The sequence below is a fragment of the Tenrec ecaudatus genome, chromosome 1, assembly GCF_050624435.1.
Source record: "Tenrec ecaudatus isolate mTenEca1 chromosome 1, mTenEca1.hap1, whole genome shotgun sequence".
NCBI classification, from domain to species: domain Eukaryota; kingdom Metazoa; phylum Chordata; class Mammalia; order Afrosoricida; family Tenrecidae; genus Tenrec; species Tenrec ecaudatus.
The window spans coordinates 21,453,925-21,480,854 of NC_134530.1; the positions used below are offsets into that span (position 1 = coordinate 21,453,925).

Below are 26,930 nucleotides of genomic sequence, written 5' to 3' on the forward strand. Positions count from 1 at the left end.
AACCATCTCCATCTCTTTTTTTTTTTTTGGTGACAGATACACTGCCCTTTTTACCCCTCACATTGTAAGGAAGCTCAGTCTGAATCCTGTTGGCTTAGTGGTTATGTATTATGGTTAGCAGCCAGCTCAAAACCACCAGCGGCTCCATGGGAGAAAGATGAGGCTTTCTACTCCCATAAAGAGTTACAGATTTGGAAACCCAATTCTGCCCTGTCCTATATGATTGCTATGAGTCAGAATCAACTAGATGGCAGAGAGAGGGAAGGAGCACCTCTCCTCCAGGGTCTGGGGAGGGTTGGGGCTGGGATAGGGCCTGTCATTGGGAAGCAGGTGCCACCTATAACAATGGGTACTTTTTATTGAACACTTTTAATCATGATTCGTCCACTACGTAGAGAGCTTAAGATCCCTTTGCAGATGAGGACACTGAGGGTCTGCGAGATGAAGGTTAAAGTCACACACGTGAAAACCTCCTTACATTCATGACACCTCTAGTTAGGGCAGAATACGAGAGAGCTAAATGGTTGGGGGAGGGAGGGCAGTTGTTTTCTGATCGACAAAGAAACCACCGATTTTACTGACTCAATAATTTTTTACTGGACAAGCTCATAGTGCCTGACCCCTTGGCACCTGCAGCTCCATGCCCCACATAAGGCTGAAGCAAGGGTTGGGCACCGTGGTTGATGGCCGTTTCGCTGCTCCCAGACCGCTGGGGGTGGGGGGAGCGCGCCGCTCAGGTGGTGTCTCCGTTGATGCAGGGTGTTTTGAGAGGCAAGGGCTGGCTCTGGGATCCCTGTGTTCCGGGCAGAAGCTGTAAGCTTTCGATGGCATCCCTCAGCTGGGCCTGAGTACTCTCCATCTCAGCCAAGCGGCGCTCCTGCGGAGACAGTGGCGATGGGCTCCGCCAAAAGGGGCTTGCACCCCACCTCTGGCTCCCACACTTCCAAGATCTGCCCCGGAAACCCAACAGGGCGCTCACCACACTCTTCATCCTGTGGCCCTCCTTGCTTGAAGGGTCCTGATTGGGTTCTACCTGCGTGGTCCTGTGAGAGTCAGGGAGGGAGGGGAGCAGGTCAGAGACTAGGAAGCTCCCCTTTCAGTTCCTTGGTGGAGGGCGGAGGACCCAACACCCTAGAGGTAGGGGTTGGGTAGAGGGGGGGCGGGGGTCTGTGTGTGCTGGCAGGCGGTGCCTAAATAAACATGAGGAAGAGGCGGGACTAGCTAAAGTCTGTCCCAGGTGGAGTCCACATTGGGGCCCTGCTTGGGAAGAGTTGACTGGTAGGTGGAGCCAGGATGAGATGACCCGTAGACTTGGAGGGCAGGGCCACCTGAGGACAGGAGTAACCAAGGGGGCGTGGCTGAGCGTGGGGGGCGGGGGAAGGTCTTGTCAGGCGTGAATGTGGCCGGGCCTGAATGAAGACCAGTGAGCCCCTGGGGTTCGGACCTGGGCTGATCTGATTGGAGCCGGTTCGTCTGGGGGCGGGGCTAACAGGGGGCGGGGCTCTAGAGAAGTGTCAGCGGGTGGTGAAGCCCGAGGGCCGGCTCACTCGGCAATTAGCCTGGTCGCCAGGTTCTGCAGCTCGCCCCGTAGCTGCTCCTGCTGCTCCACCAAGACCCGGACTTGGGCGCCCAGAGTCTCCACGAGGCTGGACAGCTCCCTCTGCTCCTGGCGCACGGCGGCCACCTGGCCCTGCAGCTCGGCCAGCTGTGGAGAGGGAGCAGCTGTCACCTGACCTGCCGTCCCGCCCCTTCCTCTCCCTGCAGCCCCGGAGTCCCAGTCCCGAGTGCGCCACTTCACTACCGCCCTGCCCCGTAGTACGGAGGCGGAAACAGGCTCTGAGAGGGTCCAGGGGCCCAGCACAGGGAGAGCGGGTTTTGAACCAGCCTGGCCTTCAGCCTCTTCCCCAGCGCCCGCATCCCGCTCAGCAGTGCCCTTGGGCCAGATCTCACCTTGCTGACGGGTCTGTGCGTGCCCGGCGCCTGGTCTCCGATCCGCGGCGGATCCAGCTGGCGCTGCCAGGGCACCGACGACTTCCGAGGCAGGGACGCGGAGACCCCGGTCCAGGGTCTACCGCGGGGCGCAGGGCCTGTGCGCAGGGATCCCTTGGGCCGCGGCCAGGGTCCTGTGGATGGACGGCGGGCGGGCGGGCGGCCAGCAGGGACGCTCTGCGTGCGTTGCACAGGCCGAGCTCGCCGGGAGGGCCTGTCTTCCTTTGGCTGCCGCCGGGCCCAAGCCCCTGCACCATGGTCGCTGCGCAGGGATTGGCTCTTGGAGATGAGAGGGGTGTGCTTGGGAAGGTCCCGGGGAGCCAAGAAGCCAGGTTTTTCTCTTGAGGAGAAGCTGGGTGGGCGTGGGGGGAGGTTGAATGAGACATTGAAACTTTCAACGGACCCCTAAATTGAACCCATCTCCACATCGGACCAGAAAAGACCCCTCTGCTCCCCCAGGAGAAAACCAAGGCGATGGCTGTGGAGCCATTCTGACTCAAGGTAGCCCCTTGTGCTATACGTTTGAACTGCTCCTGGATTTGCCTGGCTGTAATTTTTACGGAAGCAGGTTGCCAGTTCTTTCATGGCACTGCTGGGTAGATTTGAACTGCCAACCTTAACTTTAAGGTCAGTAGTCTCGTATTTGTGCCACTCAGGGTCTTAGCCATGACCCTCACCCTGATCTATTTTTATGTGACCCTGACCTGGATGAATTCCTGTTTTCTCTCTGACCCTGCCTTTAATTTCTGCCAACAACACGTTCCTCTGCATGACTTCTCTAATTTCAACTCTGACCTCTGATCCAATGGGACTCTTGATCTGACCCTCTCTGTAACCCCATTCTGACTCTGGGCCTGCACACAAGGGCAGCCTCTTCCTTCCCACTGTGTCCCACACCCTTCCAACCTTTGACCTTAAACGGATTCTCTTTCTGACCCTTCCTAGCACATAATCTCGGAGTCCCCGGCCAAATATGACTCTGCCAATGTCCCTTCACAGAACCCTGGCCCATCTTCTGAAGCTGTCTCTGATCCTAATGACCACACCTTAACATCTGACACCATGTATACCCCTGCTTTGATCTCCATCTCTGACTTCTGCCTGAGAGTTGGTCCTCACCTCTGACCACATCACTTTCCCCTCTGGGCTGACATATAAACCTCTCCTTGGCCCCTGACATGACTGTCTCCAGCCTCTGACCTCCGCTGAATGCAGTAACCGACACTGACCCCAATGTAACCCAGACCCTGACCTCTGACACGATCCTGTCTTCACCTCTAGCTCCAACCTGGCCCTAAACCTGTCTTTGGCCCTGCCCATCAGAACCGGGACCAGACAAGAAAGTCCAGGTTACCTGGTGTGGCCCTGGACTGGGGGTGGTGGGAGACGCATGGGCACCGATACAGGAACTGGTCGGCCCTCCTTGATGGCTTGGAGGATGGTAGGCAGAGGCTCCAGGCTGTCCCGGGTGGCCTGGTGAGGCATGGGGAAGGGGGTACTGAGCAGGCTGTCTGGGACCAGAGGCTCCCCACCTTCTTGCCTCCCCACACATGTCCTGCTTTCAGGACTCGGGCCACACCTGGTCAAGCTCAGCAAAGATAGTGCAGAGCTGGGCATGCAGGACCGCCAGCTGGTGGGCCAGGTCGCTGCCACCTTGGTAACCACTGGGAGCAGCGTCCACATCCACCGTGGCCACTTGGTCCAGAAAGTGTTGCATGGCTGGGCCTCGAGCCTCCAGAAAGGTATTCATGAAGCTCATGTAGGCCTCCTTCTCACCAAACCTGGGTGGGGCCAGGCTGTATGAATCAGGCCAGGCACCTCCCCTCCCCACAATGGGTACCCCCTCCAGCTTCCCAGCACCTACGGGGCACGGTTGGCAAGGTTCTGGATGACCTTGGCGATCAGCGTGAGGGTGCGGGCTGGGCCAGGTGCTGGATGCTCTGGGGCCAGGCCAAAGAGGCTGGGTGACAAGATGGCAGGGCAGAGGAGTCGCAGGAAGAGAGAGGCACACACCAGCCGGGGACCCAGTGCCTCGGAGCCTCGTGCCTTGCATGCATCCCGCCAGCCTGAGAACACTGTGCTGAGCTCTGCAGGGAACCAGCTGGGGCAGAAGAGGCATTGGTCAGAGGGGGAAGGTTTGGGCACAAAGTTCATGTGTGGTTAAGGTCATGAGGTCAGGAGCCACATGCGGTTTGGATCACAGGACTGGGGTGTCAGGATGATGAGTCTATCTGGGGTCAGGGCTTAGGTGTGGTGATGGAGAACCCTGGGGTCTGTAACCGTGGAGTCAGGAATACAGGGTCACGACGAGACAGGGTTCATGAACTTGGAAGGCAGCTATCATTGAATTGAGCATACGATTAGAGTGCTAGGGTGCATGCTATAAAGTGGAAGGTCATCCAGGTATAGGTTCTCCTTCAGGCAGACATCACAGGACTGGGATCCCAGGATCCCTGTCATCAGTAGGCATGAGATTTTGGGGTTCAAGGTCATTTGAGGTTAGGATCATGCAGTTGTAGTCAGAGGTCATAGGCTTCTTTTTTTTTTTAAGTCCCCCATTATTTATTTATTTAAAAATCATTTTATTGGGGGTTCTTACAGCTCTTATCGGCTGTAACTCTTTACAGGAGTAGAAAATGTTATCTTTCTCTATTGTGATTCATGGTTTCGAACTGCTGACCTAACTGTGAGCACTCTAATGTTTAACCACTATGCTACCAGGGCTCCTTTGTAAGAATATGTCCCCAATGTAGGCCCCTGAATGGCATGAATGGTTTATGCTCACAGCTGATGTAAAAGTTGGGGGTTTGACCCCACCCAGGGGACTCCAGGGAACAACGGGGGGGGGGGGGATAGCCAGGCAGTAGACTTCTGTCGAGATCACAACCAACCAACTGTGGGGCAGTTCTACCCTGTAACTCATGGATGGGGTAACCTTACCTCACGACCTATTTGATGGAAACTAACAAGAGCAACAGGTCGCAAATATCACCCCAAGTTGAACTAAGTGTCCTGTCTGTCATCTGGTCGCCTTAATTTGGGACCAGAATCAGCACAGGGTCTGAGGCCAGGGGTGGGTGGATGGGTGGGTAGATGAATACAGACAGTGGGGGCCGTGACTCTCACTCATAGGAATGGATGATGTTCTCGAAGACTTCCTCACAGCCTTCTCGCAGCCTGGCCTGGTGCTGGGGCAGCTCTGGGGCAGGGCACTTGCTGGGATCCACCTCGCAGTCCTCAGTGGAGGCACAGAGACATCGCACAACCTGCCCTGTAGCCCAGCATGACCAGAACAGGCCGGGTCACATGACCACCAATGCCCACCACACCCAGCCCTCGAACTCTATCTATAACTCACCCCAGAGACACCTAACATCTCCAGGTGTCCCTAACCCTCAACCCATTCCAGCACCACCCACCCACCAGAGTCTAGACCACCTACCAGGGCACTGACGACTGCACACCCCCTCCAACTCACCCAGCGTCTCTTGGAGGTAATCTTGTGCCACCAGTTTCATGTACTCATCGATGGCTTTGGTGGCCAGCGTGTTTTCTCGGAACAGCAGAGCCTCGCGGCCCCCACAACGCGCCAACTCTGCAGTGCCCAAGTCTGTCACTAACGCCTGGGCAGGGCGGGAGGATAGCAGGATGCCAACTGAGTTGGGCAGATCCAGCCTCTTGACTCACCTTTCACACCTGGGGTTCAAGTTCTGCCCCTCACAGCAGCTGCGCCCTCGGTGCCCAAGCTGGTGCAGGAGCTCACAACAGGCTGAAAGCACTTCTAGCAGAGCGTGGAGCCTTTTATATGTGCGATCCAGCTCAGGCTCCGCCCCTTGCAGCTGCCCCGCCTTCTGCAGGCGCCCTCAGGCCCCACCCATTTCAGCTGTCCCGCTCCTCCTTAGGTGAAGCTGTTTCCTCCCTTCCCAGCTGCTGAATGAAGCTCAGACCAGACTGAGTGCAGCGCATCTCCACCCGCCCACCCCCCAAAAAACCCGACCCAACTGCCAGCGAGTGGATGCCAACTCATAGCGACCCTATAGGGCAGGGTAGAACTGCCCCTGTGAGTTTCCGAGACTGTAGCGACTGCTGGCTTCGGACTGCTGGCTGACCTTGAGGTTAGCAGCCCAACTGGTAACCACTACGCCACCTCTCGCCCCTCGCAGCTGAAGTTCAGTTCCCGCCTCTCGCAGCAGGAAGTTTAGATGCAGTCCCCCCCACGGCGGACCCGCCCCTTGCAGGTGCCTTTCCTGACTCTGCCCACCTCCCTCCCCGTCGCAGCTCCGCACCTGCGCCCGGCCGGTGGCCCGGAGCACTCGCACCATGGCGGCCGCCAACTCCTCCTTGGCCTGCGCGGGCAGCGCGGGCTCGAGCGCCCCGCAGAGGCGCGCGTAGTGGAAGGTGAGGAACTCCGCCAGCTCCTTGTAGCGCTCCGACGGCAGCACGCGCAGCCGCCGCGCCCGGATCCGCGCCCGCAGCGCCGCGCCCGCCGGCGCCCCCAGCAGCGGGAACCAGCGCTCCAGGCCCGCGGCGGGGCAGCCGGGCGCGTCTAGCTCCGCCAGCTCCAGCGCCACGCGGCCCAGGGGCGCGCCCCCCGCGCCCGCGCCCGCGCCCCGCAACCGCAGCGACAGGCGCCTCGCGGGCGGGAGCGCGGTGAAGTGGAAGCGCTCGGCCCAGAAGAGCGGGCCCGGGCCGGCCCGGGGCGCAGTGCGCGCTAGCAGGGCCCCGTCCAGCCACAGCTCGGCGCACACGCCCGCCGCCGCCCGCGACAGCCCCTTGGCCTCGTGCACCCACACGCTGAGCCACGTCTCCTCGCGTTCCACGTTGTCCTGGGGGCCGGGTGGGGGTGTCAGCAGAGAGGGGGGCGCGGGCAGCACGGGACCTGGAACCCGTGCTTCACGCCCCCAGGAAGATCCCTGAGCCCCCAGGGGGAAGAGGGTAGAGTCATGGTGGGGCGGGGGGTGTTCTCCATGTGGCTACAAGGAAGCCCTTTGACTTTTGGAAGGTCTCCTTTAGAAATCAAGAAACCACGAGTAGCACAAATGATTAAGCGCTCCATCATTAAGGTAGTTAGTGCAACCTCTCTCTCCCCCCCGCCCCCCCCCCCCCGGGGCCTCGGAAGAGCGGCCTAGAGAACTGCTTTCGGGTCTCCCAATGGAGCTGTTCTATTATGCCCACACAGGGTAGCCAGGAGCTGGAATTGGCAGGAGGGCAACTACTAACCGCCTGAGAAATGACACCGGGTTCTGGAGCCACTGAGGAGAGAGGGGCGGTGGCTGGTGCCTAGTAGGCGGGGCTTTCGGGCCCGCACTGAATGGTATTGGACACAAGAGGGTGTGTCTCGGAGCAGTAGCTAAAGATGTGGGCGGGGTTTGGAGGGGGTCGGAGGTCGGGGAGAAGGGACCGGTCCCCACGAGCTGGGTGGGACTTCTGCAGAGCCCTGACCTGGTTGGGCTGGAAGTGGCGCCGGAGGTCCTCGATCCAGCGGTCCCTCTCCGCCGCTGAGCGACAGGAGAAGCAGCGGCTCCCGCCCTCCCACGTAACCTGTGGGGACAAGGGCCCAGGGGTGGGCTTGCAGCCAGAGGTGGAGACAAAGGTTTGGGGTGAGACCCAAGTGGAGGTTTGCACATGCCTACTTACCTGGAAGCTGTGGGGTTCTCCCAGCAAGCTAGGGTGCAGCGGCCAGATCTGGACGTCCCGCTCGGCACCCAGGTCCAGCTCAGAAAGAGTGGCCAGAGATTCCCGGGAGCCTGAAGCACTGGGTGGCCTGGGGCAGGGTGAGTGACAAAACAGACACACCCTCTCACACACACACACACCCCAGGACTGTCTTTACCTTAAATTGGATCCTATGACTTCCTGCCCTCCACACCCCCAGTGGCTCTTCATGCTCTCAGTTGGGAGAATCCCCAAACTCTTGGTGGCATCCTACAGGACCCTACACGGTAGGGTCACCTGTCACCTGTCGATCACATCACCCTCTGAGCTCCAACCTTCTCTCACTCTCTGGGCTCCAACCACATCTGCCTTCTTTCTGCTCCTTGAATATGCAAAGTTCTTTCTAGACTCTTGGCTTTTGCATACACTGTTCCTTCTGTCTGGGATACTTTCCCTGCCTGGCTTGGCCTCATTAACTTCCACCCACCCTTCAGATCTCAGCTCAGGAGTCACTTACTGGGGATGCTTCCCTTGGCACTCCCAGACGAGAGTGTTGATTTAGCTTCTGTTTCATCCTGACTGGCTGAAGGCCGAATCCATGAAGGATCTTGATAGATATGACCCTAGTGTGGCCCGGGACTGCTAACCACAAGGTCAAAGAATTACAGTCAAAGAAACTCACAGGTACTGTTCTTCCCTGTCCTATAGGGTCGCTATAAGTTGGCATTGACTCGATGGCAAAGACTTTGATTTGGTTTGGGGAGTGTTGCCCTGGTGGCATAGTGGGTTACTCATTGGGCTGTTAACCAGAAGGCCGGCAGTTTGCAACCACCAACTACTTTTGGGGAGAAAGACGAGGCTTTCTGTTTCTCTCAAGATATACAGTCTCTGAAACCCACAGGGACAGTTCTGCCCTGTCCTAGAGTCCCCATGGGTCCGAGGGACTGGATGGCAGTGAGTTTTTGTTTTAGTGTTGCCCAACATGGGATAGTGCACGGAAGGGGAGAGGCAACCTTTGATGAAGGTCTACATGAAAGAGGGGGGTGGGCCATGCCGAACTCCAGACTCTCCAGACCCAGAGACCCTTACCCATCCCTGCTGCCCAGGTCCAGCTTGGCCTTTTTCTTCTCTTTCAGCCTCTTGAGTAATCCCTGTGGGGAAGAGGATGTCAACTGGGCAGACCTGTGTTTTTGTCCTCTGTTCCTTCATTCTTCCCCCACAGATGGTTTGGGAGATTCTGCTGGGCTTGGAGGCCCACAAGCTCAGGCTGCATGAGTGCGAACAACAATAAGGGCAACTAACAAGTCGTTTCTGCAGCACCTACTTAGGGTTTCCTGCATTCTTCCTTGAGTTCCCCTAACCTCCTTGAGAGGGAGTTTCTTTTATCAGCTCCATCCCATAGGGCCACCTAAGAATCCCCTTTCAGTTCAGAGGAACTTGGCGTCTTTGACACCCCAAACCCTCCCACCTCTGCTGGCTGCCTCACCCGCACATTGTGGACCTGAGGGGGACCAGCAGCCTCTGCTTCTGTTCTTCCTGGTGTCCGATCTGTAGGTGGTGGTCAGGGATGGGAAGGTGGGGTTTGGGGGATCATCTTTAGCTTGGGCCCCACTTTGTGAGCCTCCCAAATGCCCCAGCCCTCTCCCCTCCTTCAGTTTACCTGGATCCCTGAGGTTCCCCATCACTGTCTGGATGCTGGTCTCAGAGCTCCCACTCTCTGCCCGGGATCGCCTGAGACTCTGTCTCCCCCGAGAGGACAGTCAGATCAGAGAAGCAGGCAGTCTTTCTCACGAATCCTCCCCCACCCTCCCACCCATGTTTCTCTCTCACCTCCTCCTCACCCCCAAGCAGCACCAGTCTTCCGTCGAGCAGGGTGAAGCCCCCAATGTCCCAGACAGGCACATCGGGTGCAGGAGCTTCGGGGATCTGTGGGGCAGGAGGCTCTGCTTCTGGCTCCAGCTTTGGCTCTGGGCAGAGGAGGAGGCACTGGGGACCTGGGAGTCCTCTCTTCTCCCTCTGCCATGTCCCCTCTTCATTTATCGGGGCTCATCAGGACTCCTGCTCTAGGTCCCCAACAGCCACAGGGTGACCTTGGACAAGTCTGTACACCTCTCTGAGCCTGGCCTCCACTGACCATGGGTAGTTATGTCCATTTGACTGTAGGGGACACAGAGGCTCAAGGAGCTGAAGAAACTAAGATGTGGAAGTGTGGGGACAGAAGAGCAGGCAGCAGCAGAGACAGATATTCAAGCCAGGGGTGGTACACGCCTGAGCTACCAGATCTGCGAGGAGAGCCCGTCCCCGCACTGGGGCTGAGAGCCATTTGGTATTTGAACACCACCACCTACTCTGACCCCCGTACTGTGTTCACTGTTCTGTGGACCTTCTCTCATTGAATCCTCCAACAGCCCTAGCACACTGCTCCTTTTAACCAAGAAGGCCACCGAGGCCCAGAGAGTTTGAGTGACTTGCCCAGGGTCACACAGCTTGGGAGTAGTTGAGTTAGGCTTCAGACAGAACCCTTCTGCATCTTAACCAAGACAGTAAGCAGGTTGGAGATTATAAAATAGCAGCTGTGGCCCCCTTACATACAGAACCAACCTAAGGCCCAAAGCATTTAAATACACAGAACATGATGAGGCTGGGGAGTAGGAGGCAGCTGAAATGCAAAGCCAGGCAGGAGAGGATAAGCCTGGTCCACTGGATATGAGAGACCTGTCAGGGCCGAGAGCCATTTGGTATCTGGATAATGGAAAAATGGGGCTACGGCCCCTGGGGCCCCAGCTCCCCAGCCATTGTTGGCACTCTCAGGCCCTGAGTTAGGTGGAAAGAGGGAAGAGGGCAGTGGGGGCCCCAGTAATTTCCTGCTGAGCTTTTGCCGTCCCCACAACTTCCTGTGTCTGTAGGGCTGATGCTCCGGAGGCAGACGAAACCCAAGCATCCGGCCTCCCTGGCCTGGCCTAGGCTCAGCATGGGGGACCCACGTACCTGGGGACTCTGGCTTCGGCTCTGGCTCCAGCGGTGGGCTCTTATGCCTCCTCCAGAGGGTCTTGGATACTTTGAGGCGGCTGGTCCGTGCCTCCTTGGGGGGCGCAGAGAGGACACGACGGAACAGCGAGCGAGATGCTGGCTGGCTGTGCACCGTGGGCTCCGGGTTGCTCAGCGCCCGTCCCCAGCCTGTGAGTCGGCCCCAACGGGACCCTCTAGTCCCCTTCTCTCCACCACTCCCTGTGTGCCAGTGGTAGGAGCTCAATGGGGTGGGGGCTTCAGGCTGGGGCTCCGCGGCTCGGCAGGGGGGCGGTGGATCCATGGTGAGGGGTGCCCTGGGGAATGAGAGATTGACGGTTTGGCCTGTTGTTTGCCTACGTGTCCCCCTCATTTCCGCACCTTCCACTCTCAGCTCTGCCTCTAGGGACCTCCCTGGGGGCACACACACGCCCTCCACACAGGACTCTCTTACCTCGATATCCTGATCTGCCCTAGACTCAGCAGCTGTCTGCACCCTGCCCGGCTTCCTCCTGCGGAACCCAACCAAGTACACGTGACCCTCTCTGTCCCACCCACCCACCATCAGGCTGGGAGGGCACAGCAGGGCCAGGATGCTGAGGGGAGGGCAGATGGCAGCAGGCTTCTGGGGAGGGCTCCGAATGCCTCACCAATCATGAGGCAGTCTCTCTCTCTCTCTCTCTCTCTCTCTCTCTCTCTCTCTCTCTCTCTCTCTCTCTCTCTCTCTCTCTCTCTCTCTCGGAGCCTCAGTTGCCTTCTCTGAGAAATGGGCTGGTGAGAATGTAGAGCAGCTGCCGGGCAAGCATGGAAGACTCGCCCTAGTTTGAAAACTGCTATGTGTGCTAAAGCTGAATACACACATGCCTCCTCTGGCCCAGGAATTCCACTGCTGGCCACACACCCAGCTGAAGCACCCGTTGCGGATGTTAGTTGGTGTCTAGTCAATTCCAACTCAGGGCAACCCCATGAGGGACACAGTGGCAGCTTGTCACCAGGCCTTTCTCTTTACCTACCAACATGTCGGTTAGCAGTTGAGTCCAAACTGTGCCGCCTACCAAACTTATTAAAGATTATATGTGTGACTGCCACAGGGAATCTGCTCTGATTCATTAGAACGAGCCCCTGTGGGTCTCTGAGGTTACAAATCTTTTATTTTAATTTTTTTATTGAGGCTGCAAATCTTGATGGGAGCAAAGAGCCTCTCCCTCCCCCCCCCCCCACCGAGGAGCAGCTGGTGGGCTAGAACTGATGACTTTGGGATTAGCAGCCCAAGGGCTGCTCTGCCTCTATGCCACCAGGGCTCCTTGGTGTGTGAGTGTGTGTTTAAGTAAGCATGTATTACTGCAAAATGATAGGAACCTTTAATACACAAAAGTATGACCATGTAGAGCGACGGTTTCCGAGCAAAAGCTCTACCTAGGTCTGCGCGCTTGGGAAGGCAGCGTGGATGTCGCTCTAACTCTTCCCCCACAGAACCCTGCATTCTGTGATTCCTACCATGTCCAACGGGCAGTTTGGGCATTCTCTACACACTCAAATGGCGCTGCTTTTCAAGGTTCTTTGGGCTGAAGATGGATGGGGTAAGGTTTCCCAGCATAAGCTAGCCCTTGCTGCTCTCGAAACAGTAGCAGCAGCTGCTGTGTTGTGATGGAGACAATATCCCTCAGTGTTAATGCTGTGGCCTTTTTGAACCCATGCGGCTTCCAATTCTCTTTAAACTTCTTCATAATAAGCCTTCATTAGTGTTCTCTGTCCTTTGAGAACAATCTATCCAAATTACCCCTTGGGAATCCCCAAACATTGTTGCTCTAACCTTCTCAGCTGACTTCTCTGCCTTGAACTTAACTGACCTAGCAGAACCCCTGAGTCCCGGCGGGGAGGTGGTTACAAGTTGGGTTACTAACTGCAAGGTCAGCAGTTCAAAACCCCCAGGGGCTTGGCGTGAGAAAGACAGGGTTTTGCAACTCCCGTAAAGAGTTACAGGCTCGGAAACTCCCAGGGGGCCGTCCTGCACTGTCCTATAGTGTCCCTATGGTCGGCATCGACTCGGTGGCAGTGAGTGAATGAGCAGATCCCCTCAGAAGCCACTGTTTTTATCGAACTTTTAATTTGAGGGCGCCTTAATGAGACCGAGACAAGTGCATTACGGAGAGAATTTCCCTGCTGCCACCCAGTGATCACAGAGCTATGTCGACACACATTGGGAATAAACCCAGGTCTGTCTGAACCGGGACCCTGGTAATATTTTTTTTTCTTCTTTACTACTTTTATTGGCCTCTGTTTCTCATATACAATGTAATCCTTCAATCATATTAAGACAATGTGTGCCACCATCGCTACAGTCAATTTTAGAACATTTCTTCTCCTGCTCCTTGTGGTCAGCGCCCCCACTGCATCCCCTCCTCCTCTGCCACACCCCTAAGACAATGGCCAATCCAGCTGCTGCCTCTGTAGAGCTAGCCTGGATTTCATATACAGAAAAATGGTACAAGACAGGTCACAGTATTTTGGGACACATCCTTGTAGAGCCCACCCATTACCACCCAGTTGATTCTGAGTCACAGCACCCCGTAGACCAGAGAACTGTCTGAAAGGGCTTCCAAGACTACAAGTCTTCATAAAAAAAGCTGATCGCTACTTCTTTCCCCTACAGAGTGCTTGGGGTGTTCAAACCCACTGCTGTGAGTTGATTCTGACTCACAGTGACCCTATAGGAGGGAGTCATACTGTTCCATAGGGTTCTTGATACTGTAAAACTCAGTGGGAGTAGACAGCCTCATCTGTCTCCTGCAGAGCTGCTGGTGGATATGAACCTTGTGATTGGAAGCTTCCTGATGCTTAACAAATTGCACCACCAGCCCCCCCCAACACATGTATACACACACACATAAGGACACAAACACACACCCATGAAACCCATCTGTCTTGGAAGAAGTACAGCCAGGGTGCTCCTTAGAGGCAAGGATGGTGAGCCTTCATCTGACACGCTTTGGACATGTCGCCAGGAGAGACCAGTGCCTGGAAAAGGACGGCCTGCTGGGTAAAGCAGAGGGCCGGCAAAAGAGAGGAAGGCCCTAGACAAGATGGACTGACACAGTGGCTGCAACAACGGGCTCAGGCCTAGGAACCATTGTGAGGCTGGCACGGGACCAGGCTGTGCTTCCTTCTGTTGTGTATCAGGTCGCTCTGGATCAGAACCGACTCTGGCACCTAACGACAACAGCATGTGGAACTCATTGCTCTTGAGTCGATTCTGACTCCTTGTGACCCTACCGGAGAATGCCCTCCCAGGGTTTCCGAGCCAGTAACCATCTGGAATCAGACTGCCCTGGTGATCTGCTGGGTTACTCATTGGACTGCCAGCCTCAAGGTCAGCAGTTTGAAACCACCGGCCACTCCATGGGAGAAAGATGAGGCTTTCTACTCCTGTAACTCGTTAGTCTTAGAAACCCACAGGGGCAGTTCTCTCCTGTCCTCTAGGGTAGCAGTGAGTTTTTGGTTTGTTTTTGAGTCTTGTGGTGCTATGAGTTAGGCCTGGGGCTGTTAAACACAGGGTCTGCAATCCAGAGTCACCAGCTGCTATGTAAAGGTGTACAGTTTGACCAACCCTGCAGAGGAGCCCTGGTAGCGTGGTGGGTTACTCGGTGGGCTGCTAACCACAAGGTGAGCAGTTTCAAACCACTGGCTGTCCTGGGGAGCAAGATGAGACTTTCTACTCCCATAAAGATGTACAGTTGGAAAAAATAATAATTTATAAATTATCAACGGTTCATGAGGGAGGGAGGGAGGATGAGGGAGGGGGGAAATGAGCTGATACCAAGAACTCAAGTAGAAAGACAATGTTTTGAAAATGATGATGGCAATATATATACAAAGGTGCTAGACACAATGGAATGATGTATGGATTGTGATAGGAGCTGTAAGAGTCCCCAATAAAATGATTTCTAAAAATAAAATAAAAGGAAGGAGTGGAAAAGATATTATAGAAAAAAAGATATCATTTCTATAGATATTATAGAAAACAAGTGAGCCAAAAGAGAGCTAGGGTTTAATTTTTAGATCAGGAAAATATATACAGACGTAAAGAACAAAGAAGAACAATAGATACTGATCAATAAAACAATAGATAAGCCCACAAGGGCAGTTTAACTTGGTCGTATCAGTTTTTTATGAGTTGGAATTGACTCGATGGCAGTGGGTTTTGCTTGCTCAACATGATTTTGCATGCAGTCATCTCTCTGCAACTGTGACCACTCTCCTTGTCCAAATAATACCACCACTCGTAACCAGGCTTCTCAATGCTTAACAAACTGTACCACCAGCCCCCTCCGATAAATGTACACACACACATACCCATGTCCAAATAATCCCACCACTTGTAACCAGGCTTCTCAATGCTTAACAAACTGCACCACCAGCCCCCTCTGATAAATGTATGCACACACATACCTATACACAAACACACACACATGAAACCCATCTGTCTTGGAAGACGTACAGAAGCGATTCAGAACCACCTACACAGTGACTCCCTGACCCTCACCCTTCCACCCTTGGACGCCACTTCTAAGCTTGGGAATCCACACATGGGCCTCTTCTCGTGTATCCACTTTGGTATAGCCCTGAAATAAGAGTGTTCGTTAGGAGCAGATCTCTTCCTACAATGAGAACAAACTATCTACTGAGCAAACTATCTTCAACTCAGATGAAGCACAAACCCAGTGACGAGGAAAGAACACAACCAAACACCCGAGACGACCCAGAGTGTACATGGTAGTGGTGCTGGGCGAGGAGTGGGTCAGGTTTGGGGCTGCTCACCGAGGCGAGAGCGGAGGCTGTCTGTGCCCGTAGAGATGGGCACTTCCAGCAGTTCTACTCTGCCCTGGGATTGCCAAGCGGTAGAACCCACTGGAGGGCAGTGGGTTGCGTTTACAGAAAATGGAAAAGCAGGCAAAGCAATGTAGGACAAGTCTGAACAGTATCTGGAAGGGACACAAGGGGTTCCTTTCTGGTGGCCGGTCATGCTCTTTATGTCATTTTTGCACGATTGAAGTACAATTCTCATAGCATGTGAGTGCAGGCATCCCGTCTCTGAAGCTGGGTGCTGGTTATGTGAGCGTGTTCCGTTGTGAAAACTCTTGAAGCCACAGATATACCCTCACCCTTTCTGTGATCTCTGTTACATCTCGGTCTATGTTTGCTGGGGCAGAAGAAGCGGGTAGATGTTGTTTCAGATACACATGACTCAGCAAGAGAGGTAGCAGCATACTGGGGGCCAGATGGGGGCGGGAGGTGGTTTGAGTGCCAGCCGGCCCCTTCTGCATGTGTGACCCCGGGCAAGTCACTTCCTCTCTCTGAGTTTTGGTTTCCTTCTTGGCCCAACAGGGTGGGAATATATATCACAGTTCAGAAGGTTCGGACAGCGAGCTTCTGCTGAGTGCTTCCAGAGGACTCCTCAGCTCACAGGCCAGTAAGGGGGGCAGACTTCCGTGGCAAACAGAGCGCACTTTAGCTGGGGGAGTGCTGAGCACCAGAGGAGCACTTCAAGCTGGCGACATCAGGGAGGACAAGGAGCCGGCCCTGGGAAAAGTGTGTCGCAGAGAAGCAGCAGTTTATACACCGGCAGGAAGGAGCAGAGCCCCGGCCAGGGTTGTCCCAGATAGCCTCCTCTGATAGGCTTGGCAGTCCCAAGGGCCCTGGACTTAATTTAATGCTCTGCTTTTTGGTTGCCTTCCTGAGGTCCCTACATGGCACAACCGGTTTACACTAGGTGGCGTGGTAGTTACACATTGGGCTGCTACCCACAGGTAAGATGTTCGAAATCACTAGCAGCTCCTCCGCAAAGAGGAGGCTTTCTACTCTTGTAATGGGTTACAGGCTTGGAAACCCACGGGGGCAGTTCTGAGTCAGCATTGACTTGCTAGCAGGGAGTCTGGTTTTGGGTTTGCCCTGAAGAAGGTAGGTGGAGTCTTTTGTAAGGGCCAAAGATCCTTCTCCTGAAGCCAGAGGTGTATGAGCCGGCACCACCACCTAAGATGTGTGAACCTCATCCATCTCCCACCCCCACCAGGCCACCCTGTGCATCCACTCTAGCAGAGCCTCTTGGTAGAGTCCTCTTAGAGCAGTGGTTCTCAATCTGTGGGTCACGACCCCTTTGGGGTTGAATGACCTTTCACAGGGGTGGCCGGATTCATAACCATGGCAAAATGACAGTGATGAAGTAGCAATGAAAATAATGTTCTGGTTGGGGGGTCACCACCACACGCGGAACTGTATGAAAGCATTAGGAAGGTTGAGGACCCCTGAGACTTAGAGGGTTCTCTCCAGCCTTTACCACTTCCCGGTACACTGTACTCCCCTCCCAGTTCCCACAACCTGTATGTTCGTCCAAGAGCTTCCTCAGGCAGCTGGAGTCCATGCTGCCCCTCACGGACTGAACTGTGTCTGTGTGTCTTGCTCATTCCAGTATGCACTGAACTTGGCCCTGGTGCCTGTGGATGTGATCCTGTATGTTAATGAGCTCATACTTGAGGAACATGGCTTCTTCTTTTTTATAATCGTTTTATTGGGGGCTCGTACAACTCTTATCACGATCCATCCATCCATTGTGTCATGAACATCTGTACATTTGTTGCCATCATCATTCTCAAAACATTTGCTTTCTGCTTGAGCCCTTGGTATCAGCGCCTCATTTTTACCCCTCCCTCCTCTCTCCCCCTCTCTCAAGAACCCTTGATGATTTATAAATTACAATTATTTTGTCCTATCTTACACTGTCCGACATCTCCCTTCACCCACTTTTCTGTTGTCCATCCCTCAGGGGGAAGGCTATATATAGATCCTTGTAATCAGTTCCCAGGGGAGCGTGGCTTCTAAACCTAATCATTTCTGAATTACAAGAAGACCAGAATAGAGGCCCACCTGCGGAAGACAGATGTCAGGCGAGGAGTGTCTACAGCTAAAGAATACGAAGGAACCTAAGATGCCCACGGCTACTGACAAAGGAATCTACCCGACCAAGGCCTTGACTTGGACTTTGAGCCACCAGAATGGAGCCACAAGCCATTTCGGTTGGTTAAAGACACCCACTTGTGGCACTAGTGTGGCAGCACCCTTGGGAACAAAAGTCCGGGCCATGTGACAAGCATGTCAGAGAAAAGGCCTTCCCCAATGATTGACATGAGTTGGTGGATCAATACCACAGCTCTTTGCCCTTCTGTGGGGTGACTTCCATATCTTCCAGAGGCCCTCAGTGGCCCCCAATGGGACTTGCTTGTTGACCTACCCTGCACTGGCCCCCACCCCACCCCCACCCCAGCCCCCTGCTGGTGTTTCCTGGGATCAATGCCCCAATAAACGATCTGCTTGGGGAGAACTCAGCCTAAGAGCATGCTTCCAAACAGACAGCACGGCTCTTTGTAGGGTCTGTTTATTGAGAGTCTGTCGCGAGTGGGGCTGGCCGAGGCTCGTCCCTGGGCCTCTTCAAGGGGATCCTCTAGTAGAGTTTTGCTTCACATCCTAGAAAAGAGAAAGGGGGTGACTTGAGGGGGTGGGAGGTTAGATTTTCCATGGGAGGGGGTGCACTCTGCATGAGGATGGGGGCCAGGGGTGGGTACAAAGCCGAGTGCAGGCTACCAATCCACCCACTTAATGAAACGGAGCAGTTGGCATGAGGTTGTGGAGACTGCTTGATAGGTGAGGTTTGGCAGTCAGGAGGGGCCCTGGTAGCTAGCGGTTTACACACTGGGCTACTAACCGCAAGATCAGGGGTTCGAAAGCACCAGCTGCTTCAAGGGAGAAGGACGAAGCTTTCTACTTCTATAAAAAGTTCTACTCCTGCAAAGAATCTCAGAAACCCACAGGGGCGGTTCAGCTCTGTCCTATAGGGTTGGTATGAGCTGACCTCAACTCAACCGCAGTGAGCTTGGCTTGGATTTTGGTGGCTAGTGGGGGTGCTGAGGTCTTGCAGGCCGAAGTGAGGAGGCAGGGACTGAAGGCTAGACTTCGGTTGCCTACATTAAAGGATTACAAAGGCGAGGGTCTTGGGGCCTGGCTGAGCCTGCGCAGACGGAAGGGGGCGATGCTGGAGCCCCGAGGGAGTGTGGGAGGCCAGAACTCACCGGGGCGAAGCGCGGCCAAGTGCGGAGCAGGTTGAAGAGCGCTTCGCCCGGGCACTGGGTGTTCACCAGCTGGCGGTGGCCAAGCACCTTGTAGTCAGGTCTTAGGTAGCCGGAGCGCAGCGCGCAGCGGGGGAGCTCGTCCCGCACGGCGCGCAGCGCAGCCTCGGTGGGCAGCTCTGCCGTGTAGTTGCCCACGATGGCGACCCCGAAGCCGCGGGAGTTGTGGCCAAGCGTGTGAGCGCCCACTTTGTGCCAGCCGCGGCCCTCGTACACGTAGCCGTCCGAGCCCACCACGAAACTATGGAGCGGAGGGGACAGAGGCACCACGTGGAGTCAGGACGACCGGACCACAGACTCCGCCCCTGGGTCGGGCCACCCCACTCAATTCCGATGCAGCAGGATTCTCTGCGGTCCAGCCCCCTCTCCGCACTGTCTCGCTGGCCTTCTGGCCCCACCCGCAGCATCAGCCACACCCCTTCATCCTGGGGGCGTGTCCACAGCCCAGCTCCCGCCCTGTTCAGACCCGACTTCGGCTTCTGGCCACGCCCAATCTTTGTCAGGCCCGCGGCCCGCCCCCTTCCCCAAACCGAGCTTCACGCAGTCCAGGGATTTCAGCCCCCTCTGGGCTGCGAAGCGTAAGCTCAGCAGTTCGAAACCACTAGCCCCTCTGCGGGTGAAAGATGAGGCTTTCTACCCTCGTAAAGCGTTACAGTCTCGGAAACGCTCAGGAGCGGTTCTACCCAGTTCTATAGCGTCCCTATGAATAGTAATTGACTGCTTGGCAGTGAGGTTTCTTTTTCTTCTCTGCACCAGGGCTCCGTCTCCTGGGCCGGTTCCGTTCCACCAAGCCCCGCCTCCCGCAGGCTCCGCCCACCCGCTCTGGGCCCTGCCCACCTGTAACCGATGTCGTTCCAGCCGCGATCTTTCTGGTGGTATCGCTGCATGCTGCGCATGTTGGTGGCGCATTGCGCGAAGCTGGTGCAGGGCGGCGCGGGTATGTACGTGTGGTGCACATAGAGGAAGCCGAGCGGCAGCTTCAGAGGCGTCGGCTCGCCTTCGTAGGGCTCCGCTCCCCAGCGGCAGCGTGGATGGATAGCTGGGCACTCTGGAAGAGGGCCCAGGGCTGGGGTCAGCAGGCACTCCCACGCCTGCAGCTTGCACCACCGTGAAGAGTGCCTATCTGGACCATTGCTCCTGTCTCCTGCCAGAGTTAGGGAGCACCCTGAATCACCCCACCTCGGCCCCCTACTGGCGTTTCCCTTAGCTTCATCGAACTTGTTGAGAGAAAGCCCAAGGATTGGAGTTCAACCTAAAGGCTCTCTCGACCGAGGGCCCAACACTCGCTCTAGCTTACCTTAGGGACGGTCACACTGCGGAAAGAGGGAGAACCATCCAGCTGTCCAGGAAGTCCAGGAGATAGTAGCTTGACCACCCCAGCCCGACACTCCCACCCTATTTCCCTGGCCAGTTCAGAGTGAAGGCACTGTAATGAAGTCATGTGGGGAGTAACGGACTGAACTCCCATTCAAACCCAGTGGCCAACTCTGGTCTCTACTGACCTTGCGCTGGACTCATGTGTATATGCATACCCGGGCCCACTGCCTGGAATGGCTCTACTGCCCTCTTTCTTTTGTTGGTTGGACCAACTCCTATTCATCCCTCAACACCCATTGCCAATGCATTTCTCACCTGTGCATCTCCCCAACACCCCCCACTCCACCCCAAGCAGAGCACTCACTACCTCTTCTGGACGCCCTGAGGCTTTAGGTTCCCCTGACCCCATGCGGCTGGGTGTGTCTGCAAGGGTGAAGGGATGGAGGTGGGGGCTTCTCACCCAAGAACGCCTCGGTGAACTCCTTGGAGGCATGCCTGGCTACTCGAGTCATCTGCTCTTGGTTCATGTCCTGCAGCTGGGGGTGTGTGGGCTCCAGTCTCTGTAGCAGGAGGAGGGCCCCCAACACCTCCTGGGCCAGAGTGGCGGCTGAGGTCAGGGCAGCTGCATTCTGCCGCCGGAAATTGCTGCGGAGCTTCGGCTCCTTGGCCACGCCAGCGCCATAGTACTGGCTCAGCAGGAGGCTGAGGGGTGGTCGAGGCTCCGGGGTCCGACTCAGGTAGTCTCCCAGGAGGACCCCATCCAGGGCACCGTTAAGGAAGGCCGTGGTGAGCGGTGAGGCTTTGGGCTCCAGAAGGGTGAAGGCCTGAGGGGCAGAGAGCTGGTCCCAGCAGCCCTCGCTTCCCAGGCCTGGATGGCCCTGGGTCTGGGTGTTCTGGAGAAAGGCGAGGCCCAGGTCTCTGGCCAGTGTGATGGCCAGCAGGCTGTCCACACTAGTGGGGAGCGTGACTTTGGCCTCTGGCCAGGCGTCTTCCCCATTTGGAGAGGTGACATCTAGTGAGGCCACTCCGAGTCCTGGGGAGATGGTTCCGGCATCCCCAGGAAACACTGTGCTATTCAAGGGCAAGTTCACCATCCTGCGCCCCTGTAGCCCCGCCTCCAGCCCAGCCAACAGTGGCTGCACAGCCACAGTCGAGCCGTCGGGTGCTAACACCACCCCATGCTCCTGCCCATCCTGTATACCATGCTGGGCCACTCTCTCCAACAGGCCTTGAAGCTCTGGGCTCAGTGAGTCAGGACCCAGTTTGATGACCTTGAGACTCTGCCTTTCAAATAGGAAGCTGTAGAAGACGTCGTGGACTCTGGTGTTCTGGACTGACAGGAGAGATGAGAAGGCCCTAGACGTGGCCTCAGTTGCCAATGCCTTCTGCTCCAGGTCACCCAGGGCCTTGATGACCAGGTCCATGAGCAGGGGAGAAGAGGCTGTGGGAAAGGGTAGAGGGGTGGTTGTGAAGCTGTTAGTTCAGCGGCCCAGGCCCACCCCTTCTGGAGCACCACCCCTACAACACCACACTTTCTCAGTGCATCCATCGACAGCCCTGTGACCCCCGTGATAAAGAAACCGAGGCACACAGATGAGTGCTCAAGGCCCTGGGTTAAAGAACTCAAACTATGTTTGAGCACTAGAGAGCCACGGCAGGATTATGAGTGGGAGAGGGACCATCTAAGATTGCTCTTTGGGCTGCCATGGGGAGAATGGACTTTTTTGGGGGCTTGGAACTGGAAAGGGGAGACAGGGTGGAGAGAAGAAATAAAGGGCAGGAGCAGTGGGATAGAAGAAAGCAGGCTGTGTCCCTGGATACACAGGGAAAAAGATGAGCCAGTTTCCAGGGATGGGTTGGATTTGGGGTCAGTTTAGGGGGAGAGGGATGCTGGAGGATGCGCAGGGACAGGAACATGTTGTGCTCACACCTCCTTGGGGGTGATGTCAGCGGTTGGCCCTCAGACCCCGAAGTGCTGGATCTAGACCTGGGAGGTAGGAGAGCGCCCAGGTGATGGACATAGTGAACGTTGGAGGTGCCAGTTCATTCAGAGGTGTCTTGGAAGAAAAGCTTGTCAACCGCTTCCCCCGAAATCACCAATCCACAGGATGGAGGCCCGTTCTGTCCTGACACACAGAGTGTCACCACGAGGTGGAATTAATGCAAGAGCCACTGGCTGTGTCAAACCACAGCTCATCTTTATTTACTAGACCATCGCCCGAAACTCTCCAAACTGATGTAGACAACTGAACTCATTTCACCTTCATCATAACCCTCTCTAGTGCAGAGGAGTTACCCGAGACCCAGAGTGGTTAAGTTACGTGCCTGAGATCAGTCAGCCAGGAAGTGGCTGAGCTAGGCTTTGAACCCAAGAAGGTTTCATCCCCATATTCTGCTGCCTATAAGGCAACTTCTACCCCAGACAATCTACACGGTAATTCCTTCAAAACTCCATTCTTTTCGCTGCTCTTTCCAGACTTCTCTACCCAGCAGAATTATCTCCTTCTTCCCATCCCTGCTCTTCCCATCCTAGCTGTCCCTGTCTCTGCTCCCCCAGCCCCAGGTCCCTCTCTTTTCCCTGACTTGGTCTGACAGGGCTAGGAACATCTGTGTCCTAGAAGGCTGGTCCCGTCATTGGAGCCTCTGGCTTTGCCCTTGTGTAGGGCTGCACATTCTGCCGAAGCCAGAGTCCTGGCCCAGCAGCCACCTGCTCTCTGACTCACCTGCCCCAGGTTCCAGCCGCAGCAGCAATCCCAGCAGGATCAGGAGGACACTGTGGGCCATCATTGTGGGGTTCCAGCTTCCAGGCGGCAGATCTCGTTGACCTCAGTGGACACTCGGCACTGCTGGGAGGACAGACATGGAGAATAGAGCAGGGCCTTTGGCCAAGGTCAAAGTCTAGGCTGAATGAGTCACTGTCCGTTGCAGAACTGTGTGTGGGAAAAAGTGAAGGGTGGGGGGAGGTGGGGGCTGGGGGCCACAAAGGTCATCTAGATCTCAAGTTCTTCTCCATCTTGTCCTTTCCTTCCAAGGTCAAGTTCAAGCTAAGGAAGCCCATCCCAGGAGGGTCTGGAGGCCGGGGAGTTCAGACTTCTCCCCATTCTCAGGAGAGGCAGAATGAGGCTAATCTAGTAAACCCTGTCCCTTCACCTTGGCGACAGCTGTATATCACTTAGGTCCCTGCTGGACTGGTCAGACTGGCTGTGCTGGGGGAGTGGAGAGAAGGATGGCCTTGAGGTTGGCCCCTCCTGCTGGGCAACCTTAGGGCCAGGACTCTAGGTTCAGCAGGGAATCAGGAGATGTCACCGCCTACTGGGATCCAGTTCTGTCCCCAAACCACCAGAGGCAGCGGTGTGTGTGCAGGGCCTCCCCCACCCCCCTTCCCCGGCTTAGCTCAGGTGCCAGCTTCTGGGCTCACCTGAGTAGAATGAGGGGTTTGCCTTTTTTCGTGGGTGCCTGGGCCCAAGTCCTTGAAGGAGTGTGCCTGCCTCCCCTTTATCCCTGCACCGTCCAGGCGTGGCCCATGTGGCTCAGGCTGCAGTGCAAGTTGCTTCACTGTGGGCTTCCCACCCTGAAACCCAGCCTAGGGAGTTTCCCGGAGACCCACTAGGCTGAGGATTTAGCACGGGGCCAGGCATAAGGAGAGGGGAATGCCCAGGATGATCAGGCCTGGGGTTTCCCAGGCGTCATCAGTGGAGCACAGGGCCGGCCACACTGAGGGATCAGGGGTACGTGGGGGCAGGCAGTGGGGGGCCAACGATACCCCAGAGGGCACAGGGAAAAAATCCTCCTCCCAGCTTGAGTTCCAAAGATTTGGAGACAGGCGCTCAGCTGGTAGAACCGTGGGGAGGATGGGGGCTGAGTGTCCACCTAGGCTGGGTCAGCCGAATGAAGCATCGCCTTGGACACAGAATGTAAAACAACGTCAAAAGCCTCCCCCAGTCCCCCCCCTCTCTCTCTCTATATATGAACTATAAACTATATTCATATATATAATGAAATATAAGCGATTTTAATGCAATATAAAAGGAAATAAAAATGAATGCAAAAAAGTCCATGATGTGCCAGCCCCCTGCCGTGGAGTCAACGCCGACACTCAGAGCGACCCTCGAGGACCGAGGAGGGCTGCTGGGGTTTTCCAAGGCTGTGCATCCTTGTGGGCATTGAGCGTCTCGTCTTTGCTCTTTGGAGTGGCTGGTGGGTTCCAGCTGCGGATGCAACCAGGCGCCGACATCGACCCCGTGCAGGGATTCGGCTGAGAGAAGAGCTTATGCACTTCAAATGGAAGGCGTTGCCCCACATCTCAGACATCAAATAAATAACAAGTTCCTGCAAGTGGCTAAAACATAAACGAGAGGAATACAGAAAAAAGCTCACGATGTATAAAACATCAGACTGTTCTACACAGACGGGGTCAGTAACAGTGCCATGCCATGGTGTAAGGGAGCTGGAAGGAAAGTGAAAATCAGGAAGACCCTTCCTGCCTTTGCACCTCACTTGCTTCTCCTCAAGGAGCCCTGGGGGAGGGTGGGTTAGTGGTTATGCGTTGGGCTGCTAACCCACAAAGTCAGCCGTTCAAAATCACCAGCTGCTTCTCGGGAGAAAGATGAGGCTTTCTACTCCTGTAAAGCGTTATCGTCTCAGAAACCCACAAGGGCAGTTCTACGCTGTCCTATAGGGTCTCTATGAGTTGAGACCGACTGCATGGCCAGTGGCTTTGCCGAGCCTCAGGCTTAGCCTTGTATCCACCAGGGCGGAACTCCAGGAGGCAAGGGGTGGCTGTGTCCTAGAGCCCCATCAGGGACTCACCTGACTATGACTTAGTAGCTTGAACCCTGCTCTCCCCTGCCAACTGGTAGCATGGGGGCACTCTACTGGTTATATTTGACTACCTATTAATCCTCATTTTATCCAACAGGAAGCTGAGCTGGGAATGTGGCTAGAATTGGAAGGTGGGAAGGAAGCTGGCATTGCAACCCCACTATAGTAAGTTCCGGCCAGGGTCAGGGTCAAGGTCAGGGTCAAGTCAGAGGACCTTCATATGGAGTTGATGTTTGCAGCCTGGCTGCTGAGCAGCTTCACTCCTACTCCCACCTCCCCCCGCCCTTGGGGATTCCTGGGCCAACCAGATGGGCACGCTTGATTCCTCTCTATTATTTTGAGCAGTTTTAATGTCATGTAGTTCACACATCACACAGCTCAGTAGTTTCAATGGTAGCGAGAAGAGCTTGTTAATCATCTCAATCAGGTTTAGAACATGTCCTTCTTTCTTGCCCTCCTCTCCAACCGCCCCTGCCCTACCCCCAAGGGACCATCACTCCAGTTCCTGGCTCTATAGATTTGCTTATCCTGGATTTCATACACAGGAAAACATTTCAAAACAGAAAACCAACCACAATGACACAGTAAAACTGGTGAAACTCTCCACTGAAAAGAATGCAGAAAACATTAAAAATGAGAACACATTAAAATGGATCATAGGGGAGATCAAATGATAGGGCACGGGATTGTAACCTAACTGCACCTGCAACAATCCACTTTCCAATGCCTCCTTCATGACAGCAAAGCTATTTGAACCCCTGGTCCATGGTCAGAGGGCATCCACCAGGGGCTTAATTCACATAGATTTCCCCTTCACTTAAAAAACAAACAAGCTGAAATAGTCTCAAAATGGGCCAATGGGAGATTGAATGATAAAACATTGCATTTGGACCTCACTATGTCTGCCAGAATTGACTTCACAGTGGTCCCTGTCTGGTAACAGGCTATTCACATCCCTCAACTGTGATCCGAGGGAATCCACTGGAGGTTTAATCCACGTGGGAACCCTGCAGGTGAATTTTGGGCATCCGCTGTCATCCACAGCCTTCTGCAAACCAGATGTTCACAACTGAAGCTCTGATGCCATTCCCTGCTTTAGATGTGGATTATATTGTGTACAATCCTTTGATCACACAGGCTGGTCTGCTTCTTCCATGTGGACTTAGTTGACACTTCACTGAGATGGCTGCTTGTTTGAAAACAAGCCTTTAACCGATGCGAATGAGGGGGTGGTGGTGGGTCGGAGTAGAGACCCAAAGTCCATTTGTTGACAACTGGCATCCCCTCACATAAGGTTCGCAAGGAAGGGATGAGCTAGTCAGGGTGTAGTATAGTACCGGTAAAACATACAACTTTCCTCTAGTTCTTTAATGCTTCCTCCCCCCATTATCATGACTCCAATTTTACCTTACAAATCCGACTAGAGACTGGTACAGATAACACCTCTCAACACAGGGAATCCAGGACAGATAAATCCCTCAGGAACAATAATGGTAGTAGCGATACCATGAGGGTAGGGGGGACAAAGGGAAACCCAATCACAATGATTGACAGCTGTCCCCCCCTGGTGGGGGGGACAAACAATAGAACATGGATGAAGGGTGACAGCGGTTGATGTAAGATATGAAAATTATAATAATTTATAAATTATCAAGAGTTCATGAGGGAGGCAAGGGAGGGGACGGAGGGGAAAAATGAGCTGATACCAAGGCCTTAAGTAGAAAGAAAATGTTTTGAAAAGGATGATGGCAACCTATATACAAATGTGCTTGATACAATGGATATATGGATTGTTTAAGAGCTGTAAGAGCCCCCAATGAATTTTTTTAAAAGAAGAGAAAGGACCCCAGACACTCTATTTTTTGATAACTGGGGACCTACCACACTTTGTTCTCTACCACACTTTGCTCGAGTGCCCAAATCGTCAGTGATCTCTGCATAAAGGTGAGCATGCTTGTGTATTCC

The 26,930-nt window shown here is 54.9% G+C and overlaps 2 protein-coding genes across 3 annotated transcripts; both read right to left on the reverse strand.

Annotated features, from left to right (window-relative positions):
• Window positions 1–594: 594 nt before the first annotated feature.
• Window positions 595–10,954, reverse strand: RASAL3 (RAS protein activator like 3). Of its 2 annotated transcripts, XM_075537640.1 has the most exons (17): window positions 10,633–10,954; window positions 9,475–9,611; window positions 9,305–9,383; window positions 9,131–9,192; window positions 8,734–8,795; window positions 7,627–7,753; window positions 7,432–7,530; window positions 6,276–6,815; window positions 5,468–5,612; window positions 5,116–5,260; window positions 3,854–4,090; window positions 3,569–3,770; window positions 3,344–3,462; window positions 1,951–2,341; window positions 1,548–1,705; window positions 980–1,043; window positions 595–877 (listed from the first exon to the last, which is right to left on the reverse strand). In XM_075537640.1, exons 1-17 carry the CDS (start codon window positions 10,952–10,954, stop codon window positions 734–736), a joined length of 3,033 nt encoding a protein of 1,010 aa, XP_075393755.1. In that variant the 3' UTR covers window positions 595–733. The 2 variants fall into 2 exon arrangements, with proteins under 2 accessions (XP_075393755.1, XP_075393762.1); XM_075537647.1 differs by lacking the exons at window positions 595–877; window positions 980–1,043; window positions 1,548–1,705; ... (2 more) ...; window positions 3,569–3,770; window positions 3,854–4,090 and having other exon boundaries at window positions 5,112–5,260; window positions 8,758–8,795.
• A 7,178-nt stretch (window positions 10,955–18,132) lies between these two features.
• PGLYRP2 (peptidoglycan recognition protein 2) lies at window positions 18,133–22,928 on the reverse strand. The gene is made up of 5 exons (XM_075555283.1): window positions 22,868–22,928; window positions 20,605–21,585; window positions 19,665–19,875; window positions 18,771–19,068; window positions 18,133–18,168 (listed from the first exon to the last, which is right to left on the reverse strand). The coding sequence occupies exons 1-5, from the start codon at window positions 22,926–22,928 to the stop codon at window positions 18,133–18,135; spliced, it is 1,587 nt and encodes a 528-aa protein (XP_075411398.1).
• Between the last annotated feature and the right edge of the window lie 4,002 nt (window positions 22,929–26,930).

Bases quoted from the DNA above. Each gene is read 5' to 3' on its own strand.
- RASAL3 (XM_075537640.1), bottom strand. From the start codon at position 10,954: ATGGATCCACCGCCCCCCTGCCGAGCCGCGGAGCCCCAGCCTGAAGCC. The intron at 9,193-9,304 runs GTAAACTGAAGG...CACCACCTACAG, and splicing joins GGGGAACCTCAGGGATCCAG to ATCGGACACCAGGAAGAACA. The intron at 7,531-7,626 runs GTAAGTAGGCAT...TTGTCCCCACAG, and splicing joins GAGAACCCCACAGCTTCCAG to GTTACGTGGGAGGGCGGGAG.
- PGLYRP2 (XM_075555283.1), bottom strand. From the start codon at position 22,928: ATGGCCCACAGTGTCCTCCTGATCCTGCTGGGATTGCTGCTGCGGCTG. The intron at 19,876-20,604 runs GTGAGAAGCCCC...GCCCTCTTCCAG, and splicing joins GTTCACCGAGGCGTTCTTGG to AGTGCCCAGCTATCCATCCA. The intron at 19,069-19,664 runs GTGGGCAGGGCC...TCCGCTCCATAG, and splicing joins TGGAACGACATCGGTTACAG to TTTCGTGGTGGGCTCGGACG.